Source organism: Etheostoma cragini, chromosome 12 (assembly GCF_013103735.1).
Source record: "Etheostoma cragini isolate CJK2018 chromosome 12, CSU_Ecrag_1.0, whole genome shotgun sequence".
Taxonomy (NCBI): Eukaryota; Metazoa; Chordata; class Actinopteri; order Perciformes; family Percidae; genus Etheostoma; species Etheostoma cragini.
Window position 1 is genome coordinate 21,147,771 of NC_048418.1, and position 27,547 is coordinate 21,175,317.

The 27,547-nt window shown below is 41.9% G+C and overlaps 3 protein-coding genes across 6 annotated transcripts; 1 reads left to right on the plus strand and 2 right to left on the minus strand.

Annotated features, from left to right (window-relative positions):
• Nucleotides 1-167: 167 nt before the first annotated feature.
• Nucleotides 168-8,222, minus strand: glmna (glomulin, FKBP associated protein a). 2 transcript variants are annotated; one of them, XM_034887634.1, is made up of 19 exons: nucleotides 7,977-8,222; nucleotides 7,558-7,622; nucleotides 6,800-6,925; nucleotides 6,595-6,708; nucleotides 6,321-6,429; nucleotides 5,508-5,778; nucleotides 5,063-5,162; nucleotides 4,755-4,936; nucleotides 4,243-4,296; nucleotides 3,753-3,783; nucleotides 3,419-3,508; nucleotides 3,272-3,313; nucleotides 2,708-2,781; nucleotides 2,528-2,612; nucleotides 2,085-2,194; nucleotides 986-1,049; nucleotides 671-806; nucleotides 428-498; nucleotides 168-351 (listed from the first exon to the last, which is right to left on the minus strand). In XM_034887634.1, exons 2-19 carry the CDS (start codon nucleotides 7,594-7,596, stop codon nucleotides 262-264), a joined length of 1,788 nt encoding a protein of 595 aa, XP_034743525.1. In that variant the 5' UTR covers nucleotides 7,597-7,622; nucleotides 7,977-8,222; the 3' UTR covers nucleotides 168-261. The 2 variants fall into 2 exon arrangements, with proteins under 2 accessions (XP_034743525.1, XP_034743524.1); XM_034887633.1 differs by having other exon boundaries at nucleotides 2,085-2,209.
• rpap2 (RNA polymerase II associated protein 2) lies at nucleotides 7,949-27,207 on the plus strand. Of its 2 annotated transcripts, none has more exons than XM_034887628.1 (13): nucleotides 7,949-8,145; nucleotides 8,802-8,847; nucleotides 9,915-10,029; nucleotides 10,968-11,066; nucleotides 11,177-11,242; nucleotides 11,341-11,429; nucleotides 11,519-11,554; nucleotides 12,150-13,263; nucleotides 14,639-14,748; nucleotides 15,605-15,685; nucleotides 17,757-17,825; nucleotides 21,288-21,443; nucleotides 27,160-27,207. In XM_034887628.1, the coding sequence occupies exons 1-12, from the start codon at nucleotides 8,091-8,093 to the stop codon at nucleotides 21,430-21,432; spliced, it is 2,025 nt and encodes a 674-aa protein (XP_034743519.1). In that variant the 5' UTR covers nucleotides 7,949-8,090; the 3' UTR covers nucleotides 21,433-21,443; nucleotides 27,160-27,207. The 2 variants fall into 2 exon arrangements, with proteins under 2 accessions (XP_034743519.1, XP_034743520.1); XM_034887629.1 differs by having other exon boundaries at nucleotides 14,642-14,748.
• LOC117954114 (zinc finger protein Gfi-1-like) lies at nucleotides 23,130-26,452 on the minus strand. 2 transcript variants are annotated; one of them, XM_034887635.1, is made up of 6 exons: nucleotides 25,741-26,452; nucleotides 25,372-25,626; nucleotides 24,385-24,788; nucleotides 24,020-24,157; nucleotides 23,688-23,853; nucleotides 23,130-23,469 (listed from the first exon to the last, which is right to left on the minus strand). In XM_034887635.1, the coding sequence occupies exons 1-6, from the start codon at nucleotides 25,850-25,852 to the stop codon at nucleotides 23,291-23,293; spliced, it is 1,254 nt and encodes a 417-aa protein (XP_034743526.1). In that variant the 5' UTR covers nucleotides 25,853-26,452; the 3' UTR covers nucleotides 23,130-23,290. The 2 variants fall into 2 exon arrangements, with proteins under 2 accessions (XP_034743526.1, XP_034743527.1); XM_034887636.1 differs by having other exon boundaries at nucleotides 25,372-25,575; nucleotides 25,741-26,446.
• Nucleotides 27,208-27,547: the final 340 nt, after the last annotated feature.

A 27,547-nucleotide genomic window follows, 5' to 3' on the forward strand; every position in this document is an offset into this window, starting at 1 on the left:
GCAATATAAAGTTTCTAGTCAATATTTGAATGTTTTATAGACGATGTATGCAACATTTTAAAGTACCCAGCAGACTTGCTGAAAACTTGAAAAGTAAAAAACACACTAGCAATGCGTGACTTGTTAACTGTTGAAATAATGTATCCACAGCTGATGCTGCTCATTAACAAAGTAAAACAGGTGGAACAGTCAGAGGCTTTTTTTTGTTTGCTAGGCCCTGAGACGATGACAACCTCTGGTAGTAAAACTGATGGGCTCGGTCTAAAGATTTTCCTTCACCTCGGTGAGTTCCTCTATTCGCACCAACACGCTCTCGATCATGTCAAACGTGTGCAGGGCTGAGTGCAGAGCCTGAAAGGACATCAGAATTCAATCAGGTCGGCGCTGTACAAATCCAGTTTGTTATATGAACATGAACGTCACTGACCTGAATCTGGGACTCTGATGTCATGTTCGGCAGCTTCTCGTCGCCAACGGACACAGAAAGCACAGACTCCTCTGTGGGAAAACGCAATCATGCAGGTTTTTTTAAACTATACTTTTTTTAATTATTATATATATTTTTTTTAATATATGAACTATTCATAGATTTCTGTAAAAGAAAAAGGCTGTTATTCCAAGAGAGTTTTTTTTTTTATATTAGTGAGTGGTTTGAGTGTGCTGGCCTGACCTTTGGCCTTAGCCCTGTTGGTCGCCATGGTGTTGTGGAGCTCCCTCTCATAGTGAGCTCTGGACATGTTCACTCCAACACGGAGCGGCTTCAGGAACGTATCCTCTATTTTATACAGCTCTGTCCAGATCCCCGTCTGCAAGATCACAACAGCAGAAGAAAACATGAGTGTAGGTAACTGATGCACCATGTTGCTGGATGTTGTTCTGACCATCTTCTGAGATAATGGCCGGTAGCTTAATTGCAGAAAAAAAATGCATCAAACCATCAGTCACGGTTGCTCCCTGATATTTACAGGATTGGATCAACACTCACCTGGTTGTCTGTCACTTTGTCTCTGATGACGAGGTAACGCAGCAAGTTCAGGGACTCCATGACTCTGTTTAAAACAACACAAAAAGATAACATTGGAAGCAGTAATTTGAAAAAACAATCTGGCTTTAAGATATAATGCTTGGTTTCTGTCTCCCCCGTGGCTGTGGGAGTACCACCCCCACCCCTCCACGCAGTTGCTAGTAGTGTTTAACCAGTCAAATCAAGAAGGACACGGAGGATTAAAACATGATGGACTCTTCAGAAGAGGTAATTATCTTGCAATGCTTCTGTCCTCTTCGTCTTCAAAGCTGAACGCTGCTGACGTAAATCGCATCACTCGAGCTTTTGCGCACTAAAGCTGCCGGACTACACCATTTAGTAAACGTAGTCACACTGAGAAATACAGAGAGAGCTTTGACGGAGCTGATTAGCTTTTTGGCAACTCATTTGGAAATGGCTTTTCATACTTTTTATTTTGACGCATAACAATGCTTCGTTACATTTTAGCTTTATAAGATAAGATAATAAGATAATTTGTTTATTAGTCCCCAATGGGGAAATTACTGCACTACACTCTGTGTACACACTTTTTGTTAGTACTCACACACAGGCCTGAAATACACACACATGCTCAGGACCTATACATGCACTATACATGGAGAGATGTCAGAGTGAGTGGGCTGCCAGCTGAACCAGCGCCCTGAGCGGTCGGGGGGGTACGGTGCCTTGCTCAAGAGCACCTGGCAGTTCCCAGGAGGTGAACTGGCATCTCTCCAGCCACCAATCCACGCTCCCAACTTTTTGGGTCCATACGGGGATTTGAACCAGTGACCCTCCGGTTCCCAACCCAACTCCCTATGGACTGAGCTACTGCCACCCCAAATGTGTATTATGTATGTAATTAAACCTACTTTAGTTCACACTTTAGTATTCATTTAGCACATCAACTTCAAATGATGCTGTCAGGAGAAGAAAGCTGGCTTTGGCTGGGACATTCTTCATTATTACACGTCAGGTAAGTTAGTACTCGGATAGATTGGTAACTTGTTCATGCACCCTGTTTCCTGCCATTTGTGTGTGTTTGCGTGTGTGTGTGTACCTGTCCAGGTAATGCAGGAGGTCGGTCTCTGGGCCGTCTGGCAGACGAAGAACTTTACGCAGCAAAGGCAGCAGGTGAGCTCCCACGAACCAGGCGTTACTGTTACCAGGCTGAGGACAGACAGACTTTCACTGTACAAGACATCTTTGGGTTTTTTTTAAGATTATTTTTTGGCCATTTTAGGCCTTTATTTATATAGGACAGCTGAAGACATGAAAGGGAAGGACATTCAGCAATGGGCCGCAGGGCAGAGTCGAACCCGCGGCTGCTGCGTCGGGGAGTTAACCTCTATATATGGGTGCCTGTTCTACCGGGTGAGCTACCCAGGCGCCCATACAAGACATTTTTTATTACAACCCGCTCTACACAGACACTCATTTAGCTTTTAGTTACTGCATCAGAACTTGTGAAAAATCAGCAAGGAATTTAAAATGCCATCTCACCTGCAGGGCCATGTCTATCTGGTTCTTGATGTTTTTGATGACGTAGCCTTCGACTCCTGAGTGATTACTGGTTTTCAGCATGTACCTGAAAACAAGACGACCAGTAACTGTCAGTACGCTGGAGGGTGGGACAGAGAGACGGTTGTGTGTGTGTGTGTGTGGTGGGGGGGGGGGCCTTACTGGAAAAGATTGTACTTGGCTTCGGTGTCAAACTTATCAATGCTTAGCTGCAACACCTTCAGACCTCTGGTTCTCTGTTGACAAAGAAGTACATATATTGATTTTCAAACATCATTCATTTTTCATACATATACAGTACAAGTCAAAATATGTCATTGATAAGTCCAGTACCTATGGAATTTAAATGATACGAATACGCCCTTTAAACCCAGCTATTGTTACTTTTGCACAATGTGTCTATACTATCTTCTAGAGCCCGACCGATTTATCGGTGGGCAGATATTAGGCATAATCCAAACCTTCGGTATTGGCATTTATAATGGCCGATATATATATTAATTTATCTGAATTAAGTTTCTTTTTAAACTGCTTTATCATATCATCTTAGTGTGGACTCATAAATAACTACAAATAACTAATGGCAGGTAGATCGGTTTAAAAAAAAATATGTATATGAGCCGATATATCGGAATATCCAATTTTTTATTATTTGTATCGATATCGGTGTTAAAAATCCTTTATTGGTCAGGCTCTACTATCTACTTACCGTAGGTGAAGACTTACCAAATCATGCCTCGGACATATCGTCATCACCTTCACCATGTTCTGAAAAACAAACGGTGAAATCAACAACCACGCATCATCAAGGCATCACACCGGGAGAACCACAGCAGAGTCCGAGCTGAGCTCCATATCAGGGCCTGGGTTCACCTGAGGGACTGTGAGGAAGGTTTTGATCTCCAGCAGATCTGCATGCAGACTGCAATCCTCCACACGCACCAGACTCTTCTCATACAGCTCCTGTACACACACACACACACACACACACACACAAACACACCGTCACACTACAAAACTCTAAAAACAACATCTTACAAGACTATTTTTCGTAACAGCTGAAAACGTATTGCATGCCACAAGAAACGTTTGTTTCTGCTTTCTTTTCTTTTGTCACTTCATCCCCTGACAAATATTTGCAAACCACAATACAAAGTCACAGCCTGTAACTCTTTATCTTTAGTTCTTTGGTTTCAGTTTTACTCACCAGTCCTTTCTGTATCCGGAACTCCTCGGTTCTGTCAACCAAATAGAATAAAAAAAAAAAAAAAGAAGTTATGTGCGGTTCAGCTCAAATTCAACAGCACACACCAAACATGAACCGTAAGATCCAAGTCTGTAATTATTCAGTGTGGCAGTTATATTTAAAAAAAGAAAGATTAAATTTGAGTTGTGTTTTTATCAATATCAACATGCAGTTTAAATGGCCAATGTGCCATGTAAACTTTAAGTAAGCAGAGCAACCTTTTTCCATTTCAAAGTTTGAGTTTCCTCATTGTCATCCAACATCAATGACACACATATATCTATATATATAGATATATAGATATCAGAAGCTTAAAAACTCAATTTGAGTGATAATGTACCAAACAAATACCGTGTTTGCCAAACTCTGCCATCATATGAGTTGTTTTATGAAAGTCAGCTGACATCAACAACACAGAACAGATACCAACAATAGTGGGTCTTGTATTCACCTGGACAGGAGGAGGCAAATGTGCTCCATGTTACTCCGAAGACAGAACACAGGACTGTGAACACAGAGAGTCCGGAGGATTAACAACGCATTTAAATTCTCAATATTATTTGTGGTCAAACTGTATAAATCAATTAGCAGCGTTGTCCAGTGCTAATTTCTAGCCACGATTGAAGAGACCAGAGGTGGAAAGTAACAAAATACATTTACTCACATTACTGTGTTGAGTAGTTTTGTTGTGTATTTTTCAAATTGTTTTTAAAATCTGTAATTTAAAATGTACTTGATTATGTTTTGAAGTGAAGTATTTGTGTAGTATTATTTTATCATTATTCTATTCAAGTTATATGTTGAGTGAAGATTATTTTTGATAATTTTTTCCCTTTTTTTCATAATCTTACATCTAAGTATTGTTTTTTTACTTGAGTACAATGTTTCAGTACTTTTCTCCACCTCTGGAAGAAACTCATCAGTGTCCTACTAATTTATGAGAATACTTTTTTCCTATCTTACCTAAAAACACTGGGGAACGTATCCGCGGCCAGGTGATGGACAAACACCAGGTGGGCCAGGCTGGCCAAAGACTCTTTAGGATAACACACCTCCTCCTCCAGAAAACCCGGAACCTGTTTTCTTTTCAACAGAGGCTGGTACACAAGACTGGGGACAGACTCTCCGATGGCACTGAGGATGTTCTGTAAAACACACAAAAACACACACAAGTCCAATTTGCAGGCCAGGCCCCATCACAACCTTTGCACTAAAGTTACAAGGCAGCATCAGCTCTTTCCAGAATATTATGGTGAATGGATTAGCTGTACCAAAATCTCTGTGGCAAAATTCCTGAGGGGAGACACAGCCAGAGTGTCCGGATCCTTGAGTTGAACCTCCAGCAGAGGATGACGCAGAGTCTTCATACAGCTAAGACAGAAAAAGACAAGAAGTCAACCTCAGCATCTTCATCCTGCAGGTATTTCATTTTGTATCTGTCAGGTATGCTGTATGGTTAAAACCATTGTTTTTTTAGGAAATGAGAAAAGGCTCATTTGAAACCATTTTGTGGAGCTACTTACCTTCCTACCTACTTACCGGCAAAATTGCTTTGTCACTGTTTAAATATGTGTAATACACACAGACAGATGTACAGGGGGACCGATACCATTGATTTATGAAAGCAAAATGAAAAGGAAATATGGAGAGACAAGGTTTCTGTCTCACAGCATTGCTATGTACGTCCGAGTTGTGAATGTAAATGTTCTCACTCACAACTTTAGCAGTTCTGTCTGCAGCTCGTCCTCGTTATCCCCGCCCTGCTCACTCTCATTTTGTGCCTCAGTGTTCAGGACGTTTTGCCTGGCCTCGAGGACAAAAGGCTTGACAAAGTCTATCAGATCGGTGCAGCAGCGACAAAGCGAGAAGACGTCGTCCTCCTCCTGCTCCTTGGTGTGAGGAAGAGGCAGTTTGGCCACCTGGTCCAGCACAGAGGACAGGGTCATGCCCAGGGACGACGCCTTACGGCTGCCCAGGCACAGCAGCACTGAGAAGAAGGCACAGAAGAAATAGAAATGGTTCTGTTTTTGAGTTCTAATGTAAGGATTAGGGCTGGGACGATAAGCTGTTGTCCCGATTCGATTCTTTCACGATACATGGCCGCCGATTTGATTTGTAATACGTCTAGAATCGTAATGCAAATCAAATGGGCACAGTTGAACAGTTGAATAATACAATTCTAGAGACGATATATCATGAGACATTTCTAAAAAGTATTTTTTTCAAAGCAACCGCATGTAACATGTCAGTCAATCAGTCTGACATTTTTTCATTTTGTAAAGAACAACATAACATGGATGTTCTGCATTTTCTACTTTTGCTCTGCTTTGGAAACATAAATGAGGTAGTCGCTGCTGGCGGTACCTCATAAACAGAAAATTTGATGGGGAATTATTAGTTTTTAAAAATGTTGATGTATATATAGGAAAAGAAATTGTTGCAAAAGAAAATCGGAATACATTCAATTTTGAATCCCCCCCCCCCTTTAGTAAGTATATTGGAGAACATGTTCAAAGAAATGTGCTTCACCTTTCTGTAGAGGGTTCAACAGCAGATGGAGGCTTGTTGCTATGGTGTCAGGGTCATCCTGCTCCAGCTGCTCCAACAAGCCAATCAGCAGCTCTTTGGGTCTGCAAGTCTGGGAAACCAAAACCTAAACCCTTAAAAGAAAAATCCCAACGCGCAAGCATCTACACACGGCTAGATCTGTCAGTGGATCGTATCGAATTCCAACTACTGTTTTATCTTAAATATTATAATCTAAACTTGTGATTGTGGTTAACTGTTGAGCAGATGAGCAGACCTGTAGCACGTGGTTGAAAATGGCTAGGCAGTGAGAAAGCTTCTTGTCTTCTTTCTTCAGCAGAACCTGGATTAGGGGAGGCAGCAGATTCCAACCCATACATCTCACTATGTCCTACAGAAAGAGGGATAGAAGGGTGATAATGCAGTACGACGTGCAGCAAACACGAGTCAACGTGCTGAAAAAACAGGTGAGCTCTGAGTACCTGATTCTTTTCATCCAGGACAATACTGAGGACCTGTGCGCTGTTTCCCTCCTCGATGCAGGTCCGCCCAGAAATCGTGAATACGTCATGGTCCTCGGTGGTGTAGCTGTCTTCAGGGAGGGCTTGCTGTGTGAAAGAGAGACAAATGGAGGGATAAAAAGACAAAATATAGGCATTTTAATGCAGCAAATTGATGAGGAAGTCATTCTTAAGCTCAAAAAATGACAGTGACCAGCTTCTCAATGGGAGAATTTTTTCTTTTTTAGTTCATTTGTAAAGTAAATACATTTGGGGTTTTGGACTGTTGTTTGGACAAATTAGTAAACTTTACATGTCACTTTAGGATGTGACAAATTGGGAGCAACACTTATCACAATTTCTGACCTTTTAAAGGTTTGCAGTTAATTTACAAGTCAGTTATTAATGTATATAATTGTTAGATGCAGTCCTAAAGTCTTTTAACCATTAGTGAAATATCCTTTAATATTCAAGGCTTTCCTAATTTAATGTAGCAAAGACACTAGCAACACTATGGCCTGTAAAGATGTCTCTTACTATTTTTAAACTAATGGAGCAGACTGAGGCCAGTGTTGTCTGGGAAAGTGCATGGATCTAGTAAGGAGGAACCACTATTGTTATTCACATTGAGATCACTTGTACCAAGTGAGTAACCGCACTGAATAACATTGTACATGTGAAGAACCAAGTCATAGTAGTAAAACGTGGAAGGTGTGGATCCATGTACGAAAGGCACTCACACATCTCTGGACCACATCACTGAGCTGCTCCAGAGCCATCCCTGCTGTCTGCAGGCGGGCTTTATCTTCACGCACAAGTCAGACAGGACACTTCATGTCAAAATAATGTACACGTATTAACTGGCTCTTAATTAAAAAACAAGTGAAAACAAACTCCCACAGCTGTAATTGAGTTAATTCGTCATTTATATGTAAGTCAATGTCCAATAATAAGCCGTTGCCTGTGTGTGCAATAAAGCCGAACAGAGGAAAGTAACGTTAACATGAACGCTGGTATATAATTCTGAATTAGCTTAGCCGTTCGACTGAAAACAAACCTTTTCATGTGCCGTCCAGCTGTACAAACAAAGACCACACAGCGCGCGCTGTAACCGAAATAAAAGTGATAAAAAAAGGACAATAATAAGGTAGACACCCACCTTAGCCACGCTAACGCGAAATGATGAGACGACGCGATGGTCCGCTTGGGCTTGCCGTAGAATGAAACATGTCATAGGTCAAAGTGGAAGAAGCAAGTAGAAAACGGAAACACCATGGAGACCGAGGAGAGGAGAAGGAGCCGAGGCTCCGATAAAACCTCTAAAAAAGGTTAGTTTCACCTAAGAAAGTGTTCTTTCATATCGACATTAGGCTTTCCAAACAGACGCGGAAGTTAGCTTACGATTTGGCAATTCATTTTAACGTTAAAGGGAACTTATTCTCTGATTTTTGCATCTGTTGTTGTGAAAGCATGTTACGCAGTTTGGGTAAAGCTGCTTGAAAAGCCGTCTCAACCCCACTTTCACATTTGTGAAAGCATTATTCTCTTTGTGAAAATGCAATAAAGGAGAAAGGACTAATTTCTTTCCAAAAGCAGACCCCACTGGACCAGGTCCAGATTAAATTAGTAATTTCAGGAGTAGTAATCTCAATTAACATGGAGCCACTGGCTAACTTGTCTAAAACACGGTGTGTTGCTGAGAAAAGAACATGCAAGGGAGATGTCATCAACTCTGTATTATGATTGTATTTCATACATAAATAACTGTTTGAGGCTTAAGTTAGGCATTTTCTTTACTAATCTGTAGTGTGGAAACTGTCTCCTTGTGCTCACAAGTAACAACCAACTTCGATATATAACTTCATCGGTGTCTTGTCTATTCTTGATAATGAAATTATTCTAACTAGTGTCATAGACAGATCTTCAGTGGGGAATCTTTTGGAGTCCTATTAGCCCTGGAATCATGTTGTTGTTTGTGTGGCAGGTGGGAAGCGCATCAAAGCCCTGGCTGCTGAAGAAGAAGCAAGAAGGTGTGTCACTGGATGCTACAGTTGTATACTAATGTCCAGCAAATCCACCTTTTCACACAATAATGTTTTTTTTTAAAGATTAACAGTCTTAATATACTATATAATAGTATATATATATATATATATATATATATATACAGAACATACAACTCACAACATAAATACACCCACCCACACACAGCTAATCGTCATCACCACTTACTTAGACGAAATTAAGACAATATGAAATAATAACATAATATTCAATAAAATAAAATAACTAAATAGACAAATGTAATCCAAACTCTCTCTATATATATATATATGTATATATATGTATATATATGTATATATATATATATATATGTATGTGTGTGTGTGTGTGTGTGTGTATATGTAATAACACAATAAGCAAATTGTATGCAGTTCTTCACAGCACAAAGCTTTTTAGGAGCCCACCAGACAGCTCAAGTACGTTCCTTATTGTCCTGTGTAGAAATTCAATCTGGCAAACTGTTTATATGACTTTTTTTTTTTCAAATGCTGCCACCCTAGCCATCTCACAAGCCCACTCCTGGGTTGATGGCACCCCTTCATTCCTCCATCCTCTTAAAACAATCTGTCTGACTCAGATCATCAAAATAGTCTGGACCCAGCTTCTTATGTGCGTATCCATCCCGCTAAGAATTGGCCCATCTCCCAGAACAAATATTCTTGGGTAAGAATACAACCTGGGTCCCTGCAAGCCAACATCGGTTATCATGTATCCTGGTCCTGGACCAAACCACAGGACCATAGGACATAAAGAAATTAACCGTCCTCAGTCTTACATTTCTATATCTATATCTATATATATATATATATATATATATATATATATATATATATATATAAAAAATTTGGCATGTCTTTCAGACCAATTCTAAGCAATCTGGAGGGAGTCCAATAGAAGCGATTTGTAATCTTGGATTACCTGGATGAGGCGCACCTTCACATTGTGTCTTACTCGACTTTATTAATAATAAATGTCAACAAGTAACCACACCAACACTTCTTCTAATGGGTGTGCTATATCTATCTTGTGTCAGGAGAGCGGTAGTGACAGAGATGCTGAGGGATAAGTTGGACCTGGAGAGAAGAGCCCTGAAGATAGTGGAGCGTCTTCTGGAGGACAGCGTGGCTGAAGACTTCCTGGTTGACTGCGTATGTATTACCTGAGTTCACTTTAGCAGCAGACTGGCAGAAGCCTCAGTTCACAGCTCAACCCTAAATATCTAACATATGTGAGCCATGTGCTAGACATGAAACAAGCTTTGAGATTGTCAATGTATTAAAGTCCTGAACAGAAATGCCTACCTGCTCCTATGTTATTTCTGGCATTACTCTGGTCTTTTACTTTTATGTCACCACCTAGCTACTTTTAATGTTGATCTGGACACTTACATTTGCAATCTGTTTCCATCGACTATTATACCACGTTTACCACGTTGACTGTGACGGTGTTTCTATTCTATAGAATATGGGTCTGTCAACATCCAAAATTGAAATGATTTAACATTTTAAATGGAATCCTGTTTCCCATCTTTGTTATGTTTCCGAGACACATGGAAGTAGTGCAGGGCAATATAGAGAAAATCAGATATGTCAATATTATTGACCAAATGCCTCAATGTCGATACTGTGAGTTGACAATTGGTGCTTTAACAAAATATTTTCACGATTACATTTGAGATACATTATCATTAATAATGTGAATACAATGACTAAGAGAGTAATGGCAAATAAACAGCTAGAACAGTCTGGTAAGTTCAAAAAATGACATCACAAAATGACATCACTTTACTAAAATGCAGCCTTTAAAACCAGGAAAAGACTAAATATATATATATATATATATATATATGAATATTTAGTCTTTTAGAGTAGACTATAGAGGTGAACTGGCATCTCTTCAGCTACCGATCTACACCCTGTACTTTGGTCTGTACTGGGACTTAAACCAGCAACCCTCTGTCTCCCAACCCAACTCCCTATGGTCTGAGCTACTACCTATTTGGCTTTTTGGTTTAATTCACTGAGCATTATAAGAATACAATGGAAACAAACTTATTTTCTCCTGTTGTTGTCTACCTTCTTTACAGGCAAGGTTTATCACGCCTGCTAATTACAAAGATGCTTTAGAAGAGAGATCCATTGCCAAACTGTGTGGTTATCCCATATGTTCAAATAAACTGGGCAAGGTAAGAGCCTTTTAGATCAGTCTTTACTGTCCTATGCAAGTAATTAACGTCAATGTGTCTCTGGTGTTTCATGCTTCTAATCTAACCCAGTGCTACTGTTCATTTTATAGATTCCAATTCAAAAGTATAGAATTTCTACTAAGACCAATAAGGTGTACGACATCACAGAGCGCAAGGTAAGTGCTGCTAAATAAAAAAAAAAAAAAATGTATGCATTTTTTTGGAACAAAAGGTCAAAATAAAGATTGTCTTTGCGTCTCTCTTTTGTGATTAGTGTTTTTGTAGTAACTTCTGCTACAAAGCCTCCAAAGAGTTTGAGCTACAACTCCCAAACACACCTCTTTGGCTCAGGCAACATGAGAGGTATGTGTGCTGTCCCACTAACTATCAACTGATCATTGCATATTTTAATTTTCTAAGACTGTGTGTTTAACTTTTTTTCTCACTGACAGTCCTCAAGACATTAAACTGATGAAGAAAAGAGATGGGTAGGTATTTGCTTGAGTGTTTAAATAATTCATATTTAAAAATACTATCAGAGAATGTAATTTGTTTTAGTTCTGAGTAATTTATATCATACATTACATTCTTAAACATTTTTAGATTGTTTGATTTTCTAACTCTAAGACAGGTTTTATAAAAGATAGTCCTATGCATACAGGACTTGTATCACTTAGAACTTGTATTAGTTATGATTTCGGAGGGTGTCTGTGATCTTAATCCCGTGCCAATCTGTCACGTCTGAAATTTGTAAAGTAAATATTCCGCGGCAAATGACCTTCTAATAGGCCAAAAACTGGTTGTGTGACAACATTAGGCCCGTGCAAATCAACATCTGTGTTTGGGGTTGTATTGGCTGCGTTGCCAATGATAAATGAAAGTTCTAAAAGAGAGCATTGAAATCATGAAATGTCAGGGATAATGTCAGTAAATTCAAGGGAAAGGCAGATTTCACTTCTCCCGTGTGAATGCGCCAATCGAGACCACAGACGTGGCAGGTAATTCATAAATCACAGGAGGTCCACTGATGATAATAGTATTGTGTGAATAGGACTTAGCTCAGTGTAACCCATGTGTGTCCAGCGGGAGTTCTGGTGAGGAGGTTAAGCTGTTGGAGAGGCGTCTACAAGTGGATGACATTGAGGACCCTCTCGCCGCTCCACCCGAGGACCCTCCCAGCTCCCGGCAGGGTTCTGCTGGGTTCGCCCTCAGCCGCAATGAAAGCAGCGACGTTGAAGAGGAGCAGGACTTTGTCTCCAGCGTGGTTTCCCAGCGGCAGGGACCCAGGGTGCACTGGGGCGACCTGCCTAAACACACAGATGAAGGGGATCGAGGGATGATGGAGAGGCGAAAGAAACAGGGGAGGGAGGGTGAGGAAGAGGGGATTGAGGGTCAGGCTGCAGAGAGGGAGGGGAAAAAGAGAGAAGATAAGAATAGACAGGAGTCACTTTCTTGTGAAACAGAAGTTGGGACTGATGCTAAAAAACAGTTGAACTCAAACACAGACAGACCTTATGGAGAGCTGGTGCCAGACCAACACAGTGTGGAAGAGGCTACAGATAAACTGAATTTGTGCAGCTTGTCGGAGTCAGTCACTCAACCTGCTCCCCCACCTGTCGACTCAACAGCCACACAAGCAGAACACACAAATCGGATCACTTCTCCTCCGTGTGGAGACTCAAACAGCTCAAAGGAAAGAAAACCTCTCCCTGCTTCAACCGTAATCGAGACGATTCAGGACGGCCACGACACAGCATCGAGCAGCCAGCCAGGCCTCAACATCACCCAGGTGGGTGTGAGCAAGAGAGGAGCAGCAGGGCTACAAGACCTACTCAAGGACCACGCTGCCCGAGCCAAACCCCATTCCATCCGGCTCAATCTCCTTGAGTGCCTGAGAAGAACGTTGAAGGACTGGAGCACTGACAAAACCCTGGAGTTCCTGTACGGCGCTTACTATTCCCTAGGCTGTCCTGTCGTCGAGGAAGATGAGGAGCTGGATGAAGACGACTTGGAGGATGACGTGACCAATGAGGATGCAGAATGGGTTGGTGCTGGGGTGCAGAAGAGAGCGTCTGCCGCCGTTCCAGACTACCAGGCGCTGCGGCAGGAGACCCAACAGCTGGAGCTTAGAGTCAGGGAGTTCTATAAAGGGACCTGGATTCTACCGGAGGAGGCCAAGGAGCTGCATGGAAACCAGGTGAGGGAGGCGAAAAGGCAAAAGAGAGGAGGGTTGTGAATTAAGTAGGGATGGGATCTGTTCAAAATGTTTTGATATAAATACTGTGACTTTGATAACGGTTCCTGAATCAGTTTCATCAAACAAAAGCAAATTTCCATATTATACATTACAGAAAAATTAAAAAATTTGATCACAAAAAATAAAAAACACTACACATTACAGCACAATTTTTTATTTTTTATTTTTATTTTTTTTAGCTACTACTACATGAGCCCTGTCTCAGGAATAACGTATATTTAGATCTTAGATCATAAGCACTATTAGATCTTGGTAGAAGCGTGCTACATGCTTATTGGCTCACTGATTTTGATGAGATTAACTTGACCATATACCTCGATGTCGATATTGTGAGGATATTGTATGGCTGACTATTGGTGCATGATTTCACTGGTAAAGGTAAACAATAGAACATCTAGTTCAGTTTGGTAAGTTCCGAAAATGAGACCACTTCCCGTAATGCAGCCTGTAAAACCAGGTCTTACCAAAATCGAAGACAATATCAATTCTCATGTCGCGATATCGGTACAGCATCGATATATCGCCCAGCCCTACCTTGTTGTAACAGTCAATGGCCACATGGAGGCACTATATAGAAATATAGAGTGTAAACAAATGGTTCCCCCACAGCCCTGGCAGATGAACTTGCATATTCCCTCATCAATTCACAATCTATGTTCTAAATGCATACCACTATTCATTATTTAACAGGGAATATTGTTAATTATTTCATACAATTGAACTGTTCATTTTAAGTTTTTTTTTGTTGTCAGCAATCCTCTTAATACTAGCCTTCCAAGCTACAACTACTTTGAATGAAGCTGAATGTTTCAACCATAAATTCATTAGCGTTACTTTAATGTATTACTTTCAGTTAACTATTTCAGCCGCTGGCTGACTACATCTTCTTTTAACTATTTGAGCCATTTCTCCATTGCTAAAACTAATAATTTCAACAATTGAGTCATTACCTTTTCATTATTTATTTCTACCATTGTTTTTAATTACTTTCAAGCTAAAGTTCTGTGCTCATTTGCTGACCAGTTTTCACACACACTTTCAACAACAACATGTAGTGTTCAGGTGTTAACAGTTGACTTTGTGTTGATATGGGCATTTGTTTGTCCTATTAAATCATGATTTATATATATTTTTTTCAAATTAGTTGAGCCACTCTATGATTTTTCCATGTATCCCCTGGCAACTGCTTCAGTACCCCTGGGGTACAAGTACCCCTGGTTGAGAATCGCAGCTGTGGAATGTGATTTGGACAGTTAGTGTGTGTATGTATTGAGGTCTGCTCTCCAACACTCACACATCTTCTTTGTTCCCCCAGCAGGTGACAGTCCAGGACCAGAGCACAGAGGACCCAGCTCTGCCGCTCGTTGACTCTCAGGCTCAGCACCTCATCCAGAAACGCATCACAGTGGAGAAGCTAACCAGCTGGTGGGTGTGTGCGCGCGCGCGCATGTGTCTTTCAACTGAGTGTGCTTATTTTTTCATGATTAACGATTTTTATTCATTTTTTAACATTACAACATTTTTCAAAGAAACAATTTGCACATCCAACAGTCCTTCTGATGACTCGGGGGGGGGGGGGGGGGAAAAGGAAAACCCTGCACTCTGCTCTTGCCTATAGCATCACCATTTAGGATAAAACGTTAGTTTTCTTTAATAAATGTAAATGTTATAAACTAGATTAGAGAGCGGGATTTTCCTTTACAAAACATATGATTTACAACATTAACACATAAGGGCGGTTCCACAGGATTAAAACAGCTGGTGAAAACTGGAGATACTTTCAAGGTTGTCACAAAATGAATATGTGACAACAATAAGCATATAGTATACGCTTCACCCAAGCACCAAGCTTCTTGCAAACCGACATAGGTTACCATGCGGAAGTGAGTGTGCTGATTAACGTGTGGGCCGTCAGACACCCCCTACCAAGAGCCCGGGTCTGTCCCACGTTTTCTACCTCGCCACCTGTTGCACTAAATGCTTGCTCTTGGAGGAATTACTAGAATCTTTGGGTCTTTGTAAATTATAGAGTGCGGTCTAGACCTATTCTATCTGTAAAGTGTCTTGAGATGAGTCTTGTAATGATTTGATACTCTAAATAAAATTGAATTGAATTAAACACTAGTGAGATAAACTTAAGTTTACACACTCGTTATTTAGTCAGTTGGAACCCTTCTAGCTCCTTTTTGATAGCACACGTTTGTCGTCAGTAAAAATGAAAACTTTTCTGTTGTTTGTCTCTCTTTGCCCCTCATCTGTTTGTCTCTTTGTTGTGTTGCAGTCTCAGAAACATTGTCGGTCCTTTGAGTCTCACCATCAGCGACTTCTCCACTGACCTGAACAACCTGGTTAAGACATTCAGGTCAGTGCAGCACACACAAGTACACACTCTTCTCTGCAGGTCTGCTTGCATAAGGACACACACACTCACACACTCACACACTCACACACACACTCTCTCTCTCTCTCTCTCTCTCTCTCTCTCTAATGGATACATTCCACAACATTGTGGGAAGGTTTGATGAAGAACTCTGGTGCCTTCTACAGGTGGACAGGAACAGAACAGGAAATATATTGTGTGTGTGTATGTGTGTGTTAGTTCCAGGGCCTTAATATTGTGCATGCTGGCTTACTGGGACATTTGAATCTAACAAAGAACCTGCTTTTTTTTCAATGAGTCAAAATGTCAGCTAGCTGTGAATGAGGATTTTTGTCTTTAACCCAACATCCCACAGATGCATTCATTGAATGGTCAGTTTTGGTGTGTGCTTTTCTGACATGACACTTGAAAATAGTATGGCAAAAAGTCACATGTACAAGACACCTGGGTTAAGTGTATCGTACATGGGACTTTTTGCCATGCTATTTTCAAGTGTCAGGCCATTTTTGAAAAAAACACACTGCTCTGCTTGAGATATTAATATAATGGATGGAGTTAGACTTGTCGCAGCAGGTAACGCACTGGTGGCTTTGTTTTATTTAAATGAGCGGTCACAGTGAACCAGAGTGCACACTACCAGGAGAACTGACGCAGCAAACGTAGAATTTTGAATTCAGTCATTGTTAATATATTTTTTTTTTTTTACACCTGTTATTTTCCTACTGTGAAATGTCTAATCAACAAGGAAACAACTTATCCCACTCAGGCAGGCGCAACAAGGGAGCTTAATCAAGCATGTAAACGCCCCCCAACACCCGCGTCCTGAGAACAAGGCAATATAAGTAAAAAAACACCTGTGTATGTTGACCATGTTCTTTAGTTTGTGCCATTTTGTGCACTAGCAACACTAGTGCAGTGCCCGGGTTTAAAGGGGCCTGTTCATACCCAGCAATAAACTAGGCAAGCGGCAAGTAGATCGAATCAACAGTTCTCGAGACAATGGAAGGACAGACAGCTGGACATACAGGCCACATTAACACCACTAAGTTTTGGTTTGAAAACAAATATCTTTTTGAACTGGGACCAATGGCCATGGGGTGACTCCTCTATTACTACTTCTTGCTGTCACCACTAATGTAGGCTATTGTGCAAACACAGTGCCCTATCTTGTTTTTTTTATTAAAGTCACATTTTCCCCCACCATATAGACCGGTCTTGTAGCACTTCTGCCATAAAGTATATTTTGCTACATTTACGCCCAGCGTCCACACTGCTTCAGCGTTTCAGGGCCTCTAAAATGGTGACTGTTGAAAACACTGCTGACCCCGTTTAGGTTTTAAAAAACTCCGAGGTGGCTTTGCAGTCTGGACGGGCCCAAACGGAGAGCTTTGGAAACGACGACGCACGCCAATCTAATCGGTTACCTAGACTCACAGACTTTTCAGTCACCACCTCATAGTCGGCCCCAGCTAATAAATCCCTTTTCTTACTTTCACCATTGTTCTTCTTTTTTTTAAAGTATTTTCAGTTTATACATACATACAGTACATGATCCAGTAGAAGTCAGTAAAGTGGTTTGTTTAAAAGAAAAAAAGAAAAAAATCTTTCAAACTTGCACCAGAATTGAACATTTCCTGCCATAGAAGTACTCTGTGTTCCCATTGGCTGATTAGGCTGTTTTCAGCAGGAGGGCTATTAAATCACTGTGTGGTGAGTAACACCTCCAGAGTCCTGCTTCCAGGAATTCTCTTTTCTGCTGTCAGTGGACGTGCTGACAAAAGGCTTGAACCAAAGAACAAACAGAGCGCTGTCACTGAGGCATACATCACTGTACTATTGCAGCCGGTGTTTGTGGCGGTCGCTCCGGCCTTGTGCCCAGTTTGTTTACCTAGTTTACTCGTCATCAGAATCAGTTGATTTTTGACACCTGACAATAGAGAAGGTTGCTCCTGCCTAAAATGATGTGCATGTTCCCTTTGTGGTTAGATTGATCAGCAACACATACACACAGGTTCTTAACATAACTCTGTATGTCTTTGTCTCAACACCACAGGTTCAGCAACACCAACATCATCCACAAAACTGCAGAGTGGACCCTCATCGCCGTTGTGCTGCTCCATCTGTAAGTTCAGAGTGTGTGTCTGTGTGTGAATGTGTTACTTCAGGGTTAAGAGGATGCCCCATGACAGCTGGACTGTCTACTCCTCAGCTTTTGATGAGAGTCGTGAGAGAGAATAAAGAGATGACAGGGCAATCAAGGCTCATTGTTTCCCGGGGAATACACCGAGTCGGCAAACTTGAAACCACTGTTCTTTACTGTGTGTCTGTGTGTGTTTGTGTGTGTGTCTGTGTGTGCACTTGTGCATGTGTCTGTGTGTGTGTCTGTGTGTGTGCACGCGCAAGATGTTTTCTTCATCAAATGTAGCCTTTAATGAATAATCTAAAGCAAAGTGATATAATTGAAGTTGAAATGGACAGCCACCACACTCTTATGCAATACATGTTTTTTGTTGTGTGTGAGACGCCATCAGGTAAACAAAAATCAGTTATGCACATCAGAATCAGAAAAAGATTTATTGCCAAATCAAGGAATTTGCCTTGGTGGTTGATGCATACATAAACAAACAAACATATTGAACATGAATATGAAATAAACAAATACAGATCTAAAGCTGACATAATGTTATGTTATGCTATCATTTTCTGTTGCGTTAGCAGATTGATAAATCAAAGTGACACAACAGCTTCTGTTCCTCATTCAAAGAAGAAAACATGTACACTTTTTCAAACGGACTTTCAGCTTCATGGTGCTTTTGGCAAGATGCTACATGGTGCAGCGTTGTTTCTAGCCCATGCCATATGGTGTGGGTGTGTGTGTGTGTGTGTGTGTGTGTGTTTGTGTGTGTGTTTGCGTGTGCGTGCTGGTGGCAGTTCATGGACAGTTCCGTGCTGCTCCCGCCTGAGTACACACGGACGTCTCATGGCCTTATCTCCACCTGATTGCCCCTCTCCAGATCCGTGATCCAGGGCAGAAGGCATACACAAGAAGCCCTGTACACTCTCGAAGTTAAATACACACGCGCGCACACAGACACACAGTGTCCTCTGTATACATCCAAGCAAAATGAGCACTTAAAATGTGCCCTGGCTGGGAAAACTTTCACCTGATGCCCGGGTGACTCTGATTTATTACTCCCTCAGTGGCCCCAAGTCAGTTTGTATCAATATCATAACTTACATTGTGAGCTCTCTTGAACTTAACAAAGGAAAACCGCAAGTGTTGTGCAGCATGACGGGCAGTAAGTAACACAAATCTATAACTCATAAAGTAAGGGAGCCTTGTGACTGCAAACATTTTCCTTAAATAGCCTAACATAGAAATGGTTAGGCTAGAATGAAATAGATTTAATATAATCGTCCTACACAAATGCTCAGTAATCTTTTGCATTCGAGCTGCAGTATGTGAGGGGGGGGGGGGGGGGGGGGGGGGGGGGGGGGGGGGGGGGGGGGGGGGGGGGCGATTGGTTATCCGTGCTCTGGGGCTTTGGCCTGATTGTAGGTGACTGTTAATGTTGAGAGATACATGTTTAAAACCACAGATTTTATCTGACTGATGAACCACTTAATCACCTGTATATATTTAGATATTGGGAATTGTTGCATTATGAGCCACTCGATGGCTTCACAGTTGGTTTTTATTTTACCTTTGATAAGCAGCCCAGAAACATTTATTCTCTGTGACACAGGTCCCACTGCTACACTATATGATTTCATTAGTTCCCTTTTAACTTCAAGCTTTTCCATCCTTCCATTCCTCCATCATGAATAATTTGGGGTGCTGCCTTATCTATCTGCTGCATGGCAGCTGTGGAGCTAGTCTGGCCTCTATTGTTCAGGCCAGCTGAATAATGGATGCCCCCCCTGCAACTCTAGACCCTGGGGTGAACCGGAGATTAACCAGCAGCGCACCTCCACTCAGGTACACAGGACAGGTAGAGGGGGAGGGGGGGAGGGGGGGGGGGGGGGGGGGGGGGGGGGGGGGGGGGGGGGGGGTTAGAGAGGTGACTGAGATCAGGTGGAAGGTTGCAAACAGTGGATTTAGAGCTGGAGGTAAGCACAATTTACTCTGGGGTGGTGGTCTGTGCTGATTTGATGGATCCCAACATTTCTGTACAGATGTGAAATTCCATGTTCCTGCAGGCATAATGACACTCAGATGCCAGCTTATCAGGTACAACTAGCTAAGAATGACATTTCTTCATTCTCAGTCATCTCTATCAGGTTTATACATGAGGTGTATTAGAGGAGGATTTGGGTCATTGGATATCCCCGTTTTGAGCAGGTTTTTGGAGTATCCCGGTTATTAGTTGCACATGTGTTATTATCATATCCTGACTTCAGAAGACTGGATATGCCAGGTGGGGTGCTCCACTACCAGGAAACTGTGGCAACACCTTATTCGGGTTTTCTGAACATTCTGTTCATAGAGAAATGAGTGGCCGAGATGTTCAGGGCCACGACACTACTTCACACAGCCCATCGGAAACCTGGATACTGTTTAATTCAATGTTATTTATAGTGTCAAATCGTAACTGACGTTCTCTCGGGACACTCCTGCAGATAGAACTCCATACTTTACAGAGACCCAACTTTTATCCAAAGCAACTTCCAATAAGTGTGTTCAACCATGAAGGTGCAAACACAGAACAGCGAGAATCACGCACATTAGACTCAAATGAGCCAGACTACAAAGAGCTACATGTAAGTGCAACCTGTAAGACCAAAAGAATATATATATCATCATCATCTCCTTGGCCAAGGTGGAGTCGGAAAGAGATGTGACTTCAGCCTGCGGCAGAATAATAATAATTATTCCCCCAAGATGAATAACCAGGTTTCTTATCTTCTGTAACATCATATCCGATACAATAAGACTCAAAACAAAGATGCTGATATGGACGCAGTGAGTAGAGGTTGGTTATCTGGATCTGGAGGACTGTGCTGAGTACAAACTAGCACAACTTTAAATCCGGGGCATGGTTTTTAAAAGAAGCAATCTGGGGTCTACTCATAAGTTAGCCATATGACTCAGCAGGTCTGTTTTCTTTGAGAACAACAGGAACTCTCGGTCAGCACTCGATACCTTAGCGTAGTGGATCCCGTGACACAACTTGGATGCATTACACTTTATTGTTCCTCAGGGGAAATTTGTCTTGGTCATAGTGGTAAAATGTGTTGTTTCACAACACAAACGTGTAACGGAGAAACCTAAAGTCAGCATAAGACATCTTAGGACATGAATGACTGGGGAGACAGTACAACATCGCAACAAGTTCTGGTGTATTTATTGCACTTTGCTCTGCTGTGCGAAGATTTACTGTTGGAATTCAGCAGCTTCAATATGAACGCAGTAGCTTGATAATAACTTCACATTGTCTGATGAGGAGGTGAGCTTTCAGTTTTAGGATATACGCGACCTACAAAATGTAACTGTAAATGTTTTGATTTGCTGTCTGGTGTCTGTAACAACAATAGCCCGGCGTCAGCGCGGGAGTGTGTGATCGTGAATTTCTTTGCGTTTCAGGTTGTCGGAGGTGTCTCCGGTGGTGCGAGAAGCCCTGGAGACGCCAGCATCAGCCGAGTATTTGAACACACTGATGGAGGAGCTCGGGCTACAGGAGCAGGACCTTCTGAATATAGTGCGACTGTTTAAAGCCCCGGCACAATGACACACACACACAGACATGGACATATGAATACTAGATATACACTCAGGATGACTGAATGATTTAAATTAAGATGTGGTTATTTTCTATAATGTTTGTTTTCAACAAATAAAGTTGGAACAACTTTTGAAACCACAGCTCATGTCCCTTTATTGTTTGTGATTACTCCTAATCTAGGATACAGCAGTGGAGTCTACAGTAGTATTGGATTCTAACGAAGTACTTTTACTCGAGTACTGTACTTTAGCATAAACGTGAGGTACTTTCCTCTCATGCCACTATCTACTTCTGCTCCACTACACTTCTTAGATGGGAAATATTTTGTGCTTTTTACTTCACCACAATTACTTTACAGTTTTAGTCACTAGTTACTTTACAAATTAAGATTTTAGTTTTGGCATAGATTAAACTTCCCTTCAATATATAGTATTTACAAGTACAGCTGAAACCGATTGACCAAAGATTTATTGGGAACTATTTTGATAATTGTTTCATGCAAAAATGAATAGCAAAACATGTTATGGTTCCCGCTTCTCAATCTGATTATTTGCTGCTTTTCCTTTTAAATACTGTCATTGTATTTGTAATATTGTTGAGTTTTGGACTGTTGGTAGGCCAAAACAAAGCATTGTGAAGTTAGAATTTTTACAAACCAAACAGTCCATTAATGGAGAAGAAAATGATCAGATGAATCCATAATGAACATAATCTTTGTTCAATCCGATAAAAAAATAGTATTTCCACCTCAACCAACTATTTTACTAACAGTAAACCTGGCTTTTAAAATCAAAGTATTAGAAACAATAATCTAATGATATATTATATAATTGTACATCAGTCACATATTTTTCTACATCTACAGCACTACAGTACTTTTGCTTTTAATAGCCTCCTTAAAGTATTTTTCTGATTATACTTAACTTAAGTAAAGGATGGGAATACTTACTGCATTGCTGGTCTGCAGGCTGTTTTACTTACTGTCAATATTGTGTAGCAGCATTACAATACAGTATGTACACAATCTGTGGTGAGATGTGTGCAAATCACATCCTTGAAGTTTTAGAGCCCTGGGTGTTTAACCTCTCCTCGGCCAAATAAATCACACCCAGCTTTTCCCAGTGAGAACGCCATGTGGACACGCTGCTCGTTGCTGTGCTTGAGGAGCTGCTGCTGTCATAAAACGCACTTCCTTCACACAGACCTTTATGGCACCATAATGTCATTTGTTATATGGGTATGTTAACAATGCGTGTATCTGGACATATTTGGTTTTGACCAGGTGGCGCACGCTACAAAACGTTTTTCTATGTAATAGTGGAGATGTAAGCTGGAGCTGCCGTGCAGATTGGGGACGTGATTGATGGCTGAACACAGCTTCTCGTTTCTCACAACGTGCCTGCAATCAGTGGACGGAGGCGGAGTAGGGTTTTTACAACTGTTCTAAAAAATGTGTTGTTGTAGATTCAAACCTAAACATGTCTAAATGATGACAAATGTGTTCCTGTCATTTACGATACTGAAATAAAGACTGACGTTTAAGGTTAGTCAATTCCTAACTTAAAAAAAACTCAGCCCCAAAAACGAATGTTTAAACCCTGACATATAGGAAAATGTACAAATCTGAAACTGATCATTTTAAAAGTGATAATTTATTTGATAAATTATTAACAATATACAGCTTTGGAAAGCAATGCTTAATGCTGAATAATCATGTAAAAACACACTCGATAAATAAACTTTATTTCCATCAAATCAACCAGAATATCTCAGGCTTAATAATTGTATGATGTAACATTCGGGAGAATATGGGCAAGACATCGAGTACATTCGAAGCGCAGGATTTCAAAGGGTCGAAGTGTGCTCATTTGAGTCCGTGCTGAGTCTCCTTGTGTCTCCGGAGGTCCACTTTCCTCTGGAAACCTTTCCCGCACAGGTCGCAGCCGAAAGGCTTGAAGCCTGTGTGTTTCCTGCTGTGCGTGATCAGGTTGGAGCTCTGGCTGAAGGCCTTCCCGCACACCTGACACTTGTGCGGCTTCTCACCTGCAGTGGCAGAGAGATCACACAGTTGGGAAAAGTTGTTTTTTTTATTATTATTTTTTGGGGGCATTTTGGCCTTTAATTGATGGGACAGTTGTAGAAAGAGAAGGGGGTTGAGACACCCCTATAGAGACATTTTATAAGCATTACGCACGGGGAGGCATTAACCAAATGGGTCGTTTTTTTTGCATGTATCGATGCCAGTCTGAGCAGCGTCTCACCTGTGTGGATGAAAGTGTGTTTTTTCATGTCGGACTTCTGGTGGAACCTCTTCCCGCAGTACTGGCACGGGTACGGACGCGTGTCCGAGTGGATGAGCAGGTGCGTGGACAGCGTGGAGGAGCGCTTAAAGCTTTTACCGCAGATTTTACAGCTGAAGCTCCTTTCCTGTAAAACGTTTAAAATAGCCGATCAGTGGGGAGTCCCTTAAAACTCTAGATTTAACTGCACAAATACAGTAAAAGGTCAGACTGGTTAGGGACATTGGATCCGGGGCCTTTCTGTCCAGGATCGGGGCCTTTGAGTTAATGTAGCGGCTTCTGCAGAGGCCTACCTGCGAGTGAACCGCTCTGTGCTGATCCAGGCTCACTGCGTGTCCGAAGGTTTTCCCGCAGATTTCGCACTCAAACGGCCGCGTCCCGCTGTGCGACCGCCGAACATGGACCTCCAACCCGTGAGGCGTGGAGAACACCTTTGGAAACACGGATGACATTTTTACTTAGCTTTCAAACTAATCATGGGAAATAGATAGGCTACTGATCCCGAAGCCGGTCACACATGTTATCTTTAAAATGACATTTCAATTATAATGGGCATCACTAAGATCATATGTAACATATCACGAACCTCAAATAATATAGAAACAAATGGGTTATTGTGGTTTGGGTCATGCAGGCCTAAGGCTTCAGGTTAACGTACCTTGCAACATTTAATGCACTTATAGGATCCATTTGAGTCGATGTTAGAGCAAATTAGGTCATTTTCAGACTTGATCTCCGCACCGCGGGGCTTCTGTTTTACATCCACATACAGCTCGTCTCCAGTCCGTATCCTGCACATTTGGTGGGCCGTTGAAGGAAAGTCCTGGTAGCATCCGGCCACGGGGCCCCGCTGTGCGTAAAGCGGCTCGACGCCGCTGTCCTCTGCACCGTAGACGCTGACGGGTATGTGAGGCTCCCTGGGGCCTTGGAGGTGGCGATGATAGGGGCCCTGAACCAGATGCCTCAGCTCAGCGCCGGAGTACGCCGTCCAGGAGTAAGGAAAGAGCGGGACATTAAAGTGTTGGCCGTCCCCCGCTGCTGGAGTGGAACATTTCTCTGAATCTGGAAGTTAATATGGATTTAGTGTGAGTGGATATTCCAACTGATGAATGCGATCTGCAGTACATGACGTGTCTTAAAATGTGATCATTTGGAAAGTTAATTGGGCCTTACTGGAAATGGGGTGACATGCGTTATGGTAACTTTAGACAACAATAAACCAAGGAAACCCTCAAGTCCCCGCATCAAAATGTTGCATCTTACATTTAACAAATAGACATCTGTGTGCAAGAAGTGTAACGACTGATGACTGACAAGGTATTTGTCTTATTGTCAATGAAAAAGTAGGCTGTTATAACATTTGTATCCATTGATTCCCCTATTTGATTTGATAATCCTGACACATTGTTCATGCCTATACTTGATCTTGGTTCTCCTTTATAAAAATCAAAAAAGTATTAACAGTGCTGGAAATGTTCAAAGATGTTCATAAAGCCGATATGGATTGAACACTATCATTTAAATTGGAGAGTAGAAGTTCACTGATCTTATGTTACAGGTACAGATAAGCCTGACATGAGACTCGTTTAATACTCTCCTGACACTTCTCAAAACAACTGAAGAAAAGGTCTGGATGAAAACACACCTGGCGAGGAGGAAGGAGACGGGGGACGCCAGAAATCACAGTCGGAGGATCTGTCACACACGCTGCCTCCGCAGCTCACCGGGGAGCTGGAGGACAGTGACCCCGGGGACAGCAGCCTGGACCCGGGGGACAGTCTTTCAGCGCCGCCGGCCACGTCCTCCTGCGGCTCCAAGTTGGACTCAAACTCCTCCTGAGATTTGGTCTCTAAAGACAGCAGAGGAGAGCAATGAATCTGATGAACTGTACAACTGGTGTCTATTTTTAGATAGAGGAAATTAAATCGGATGTGAATAATTTCCACAGGGACAAATCGCTCTTACTGGTGTTATTGAACATTGTTTGTGCGTAATTACGCACAAATGAACATACCTGCGCACTCGTGTGCCAGAAAAGTGTCCAGTCCACTGTAGTCATCGTGCAGGTACCGGGGCTGGTGGTAGCTGTGGGCCCTTTTACTCTTCACCAGGAAAGACCTCGGCATGTTGTTGTTTTTTTGGTTCAGTGCTGCTCGGGTCCGAAATCCACCGCTCCACTTCACTCCGCTCCACGCTGCTCTGACTTTATCTGTGGACAGATTGGAACACTATTGGTTGTCAAGCGAGACAGCGTTGGGATTTTTGGCAGGCTATTACGCATGCGCAGATAGGCCGTATCGGATACCAGGTGTCGCGGGGCAGGTGGCCAAAAGCAGGACCACTTTCCCCCCCGAAGGATCCCGGTAGATATGGGACTGGAGAGGACGTATTGTGTGTCCTTAATCGCTGTAAATGTGACGGAGGCGGAATCAGATATAGAGGAAGTTCACATGGATGTTTTATAGGCTAGAGTTTACTTAATCTTTCCTTAGCTTTAACAAGTTGAGTGCGTGATATTAATGATAATAATATAGTCTTTTCTTTTCTTTTTTATTTATACGGATGAAGAGTTTTTTATAGCCTATATATATTCATGTCCAATTGGTGTCCAGTTGGAAAAGTAGTTTGAACATCCCAAAAAATTAAAATATTTAAAACCGAGATTGGATATGTGCGCCTGCCAGTCTGCTTGCAATGCTAGAGATTCACAACAGGACTGTAACCATGTCATTTGCATCTTGTGATAACACATGCATGCGTGTTGGTGGATCCATGCAGGCAGAGCGTGGCTGTGATGGATAATAATGACCTATTTGTTTGACTGGTTGTAAATTGATCCTGTTAATGAGACGCGCACGGCCGCTCTGCACAACAGCCTGCTGATGGGGAGCCCGGGTATCTCTTTCCAGGTACACTGCTTCAGCTTACCCGCACTGACTCCAGCCCGACTCTTTTACATCATTAAACCGCTCCGGGGCCACGCTCAGCCCCAATTAGGCTGTCCACTGAAAGAACACGCAGAAAAGGATGCAGTGCCAAGTGGAATATTAAAAATAGGATGAATGAAATCTTCAAACACGCAAAACGTTTTCAGTAGAAATCTGTCAGGCTCAAATCATAGCGAGGATTTGCGCTCTGTCTGTTCAAGGTCGGACCAAAGCAAAGCGATATCGATTTCTCTCCGTTGTGAGAACAGAGTTTGTTTGATGCAGCTGCAACAAGTTAAGAGAGCTGCAAGCAAAGCGCAGATAACCGAGGCATAAGGCTGCAACACATACTGTTGTCCCATATGTCCCATACTCACACAGCACTGACAGCGCAGGTGTCCCGGCTCTGAGGACCATACACACTGTCCTGAACTCTGTCCTAAACTCAGTCTGAATATCAGTCACACGCTGCAGAGAGACCGCAAAACCCACTGCTCCTTAGACTGACACACACACACACACACACACACACACACACACACACACACACACACCCTCCCGTTCTTTCTTCCCCTCCCTCCCTCCCTCCCCTCTCACTCTCAGAAATTATTTTTCATGTCAGTCAGCCATGACAGTTAAACAAAAACACTGATTCGTGTTTTGATAAATGGGTCCACTTATGACATATCTTTGGACATTTGCATTGTACAAAAATAAATCAGGTAAGCTGCTTTTCAGAATTCATTTTGTTTCATTATTACAAGCTGTTATCTTCTTTTAAAGTCAACCAAATTTTTTTAAAGATGACTCTCTGTAGAATTGTAAATGCAAAATGTTACATTTCTGTGACTCATTACACTTTAGACCACTTTTTATTATGGCTTTTTTATCTGA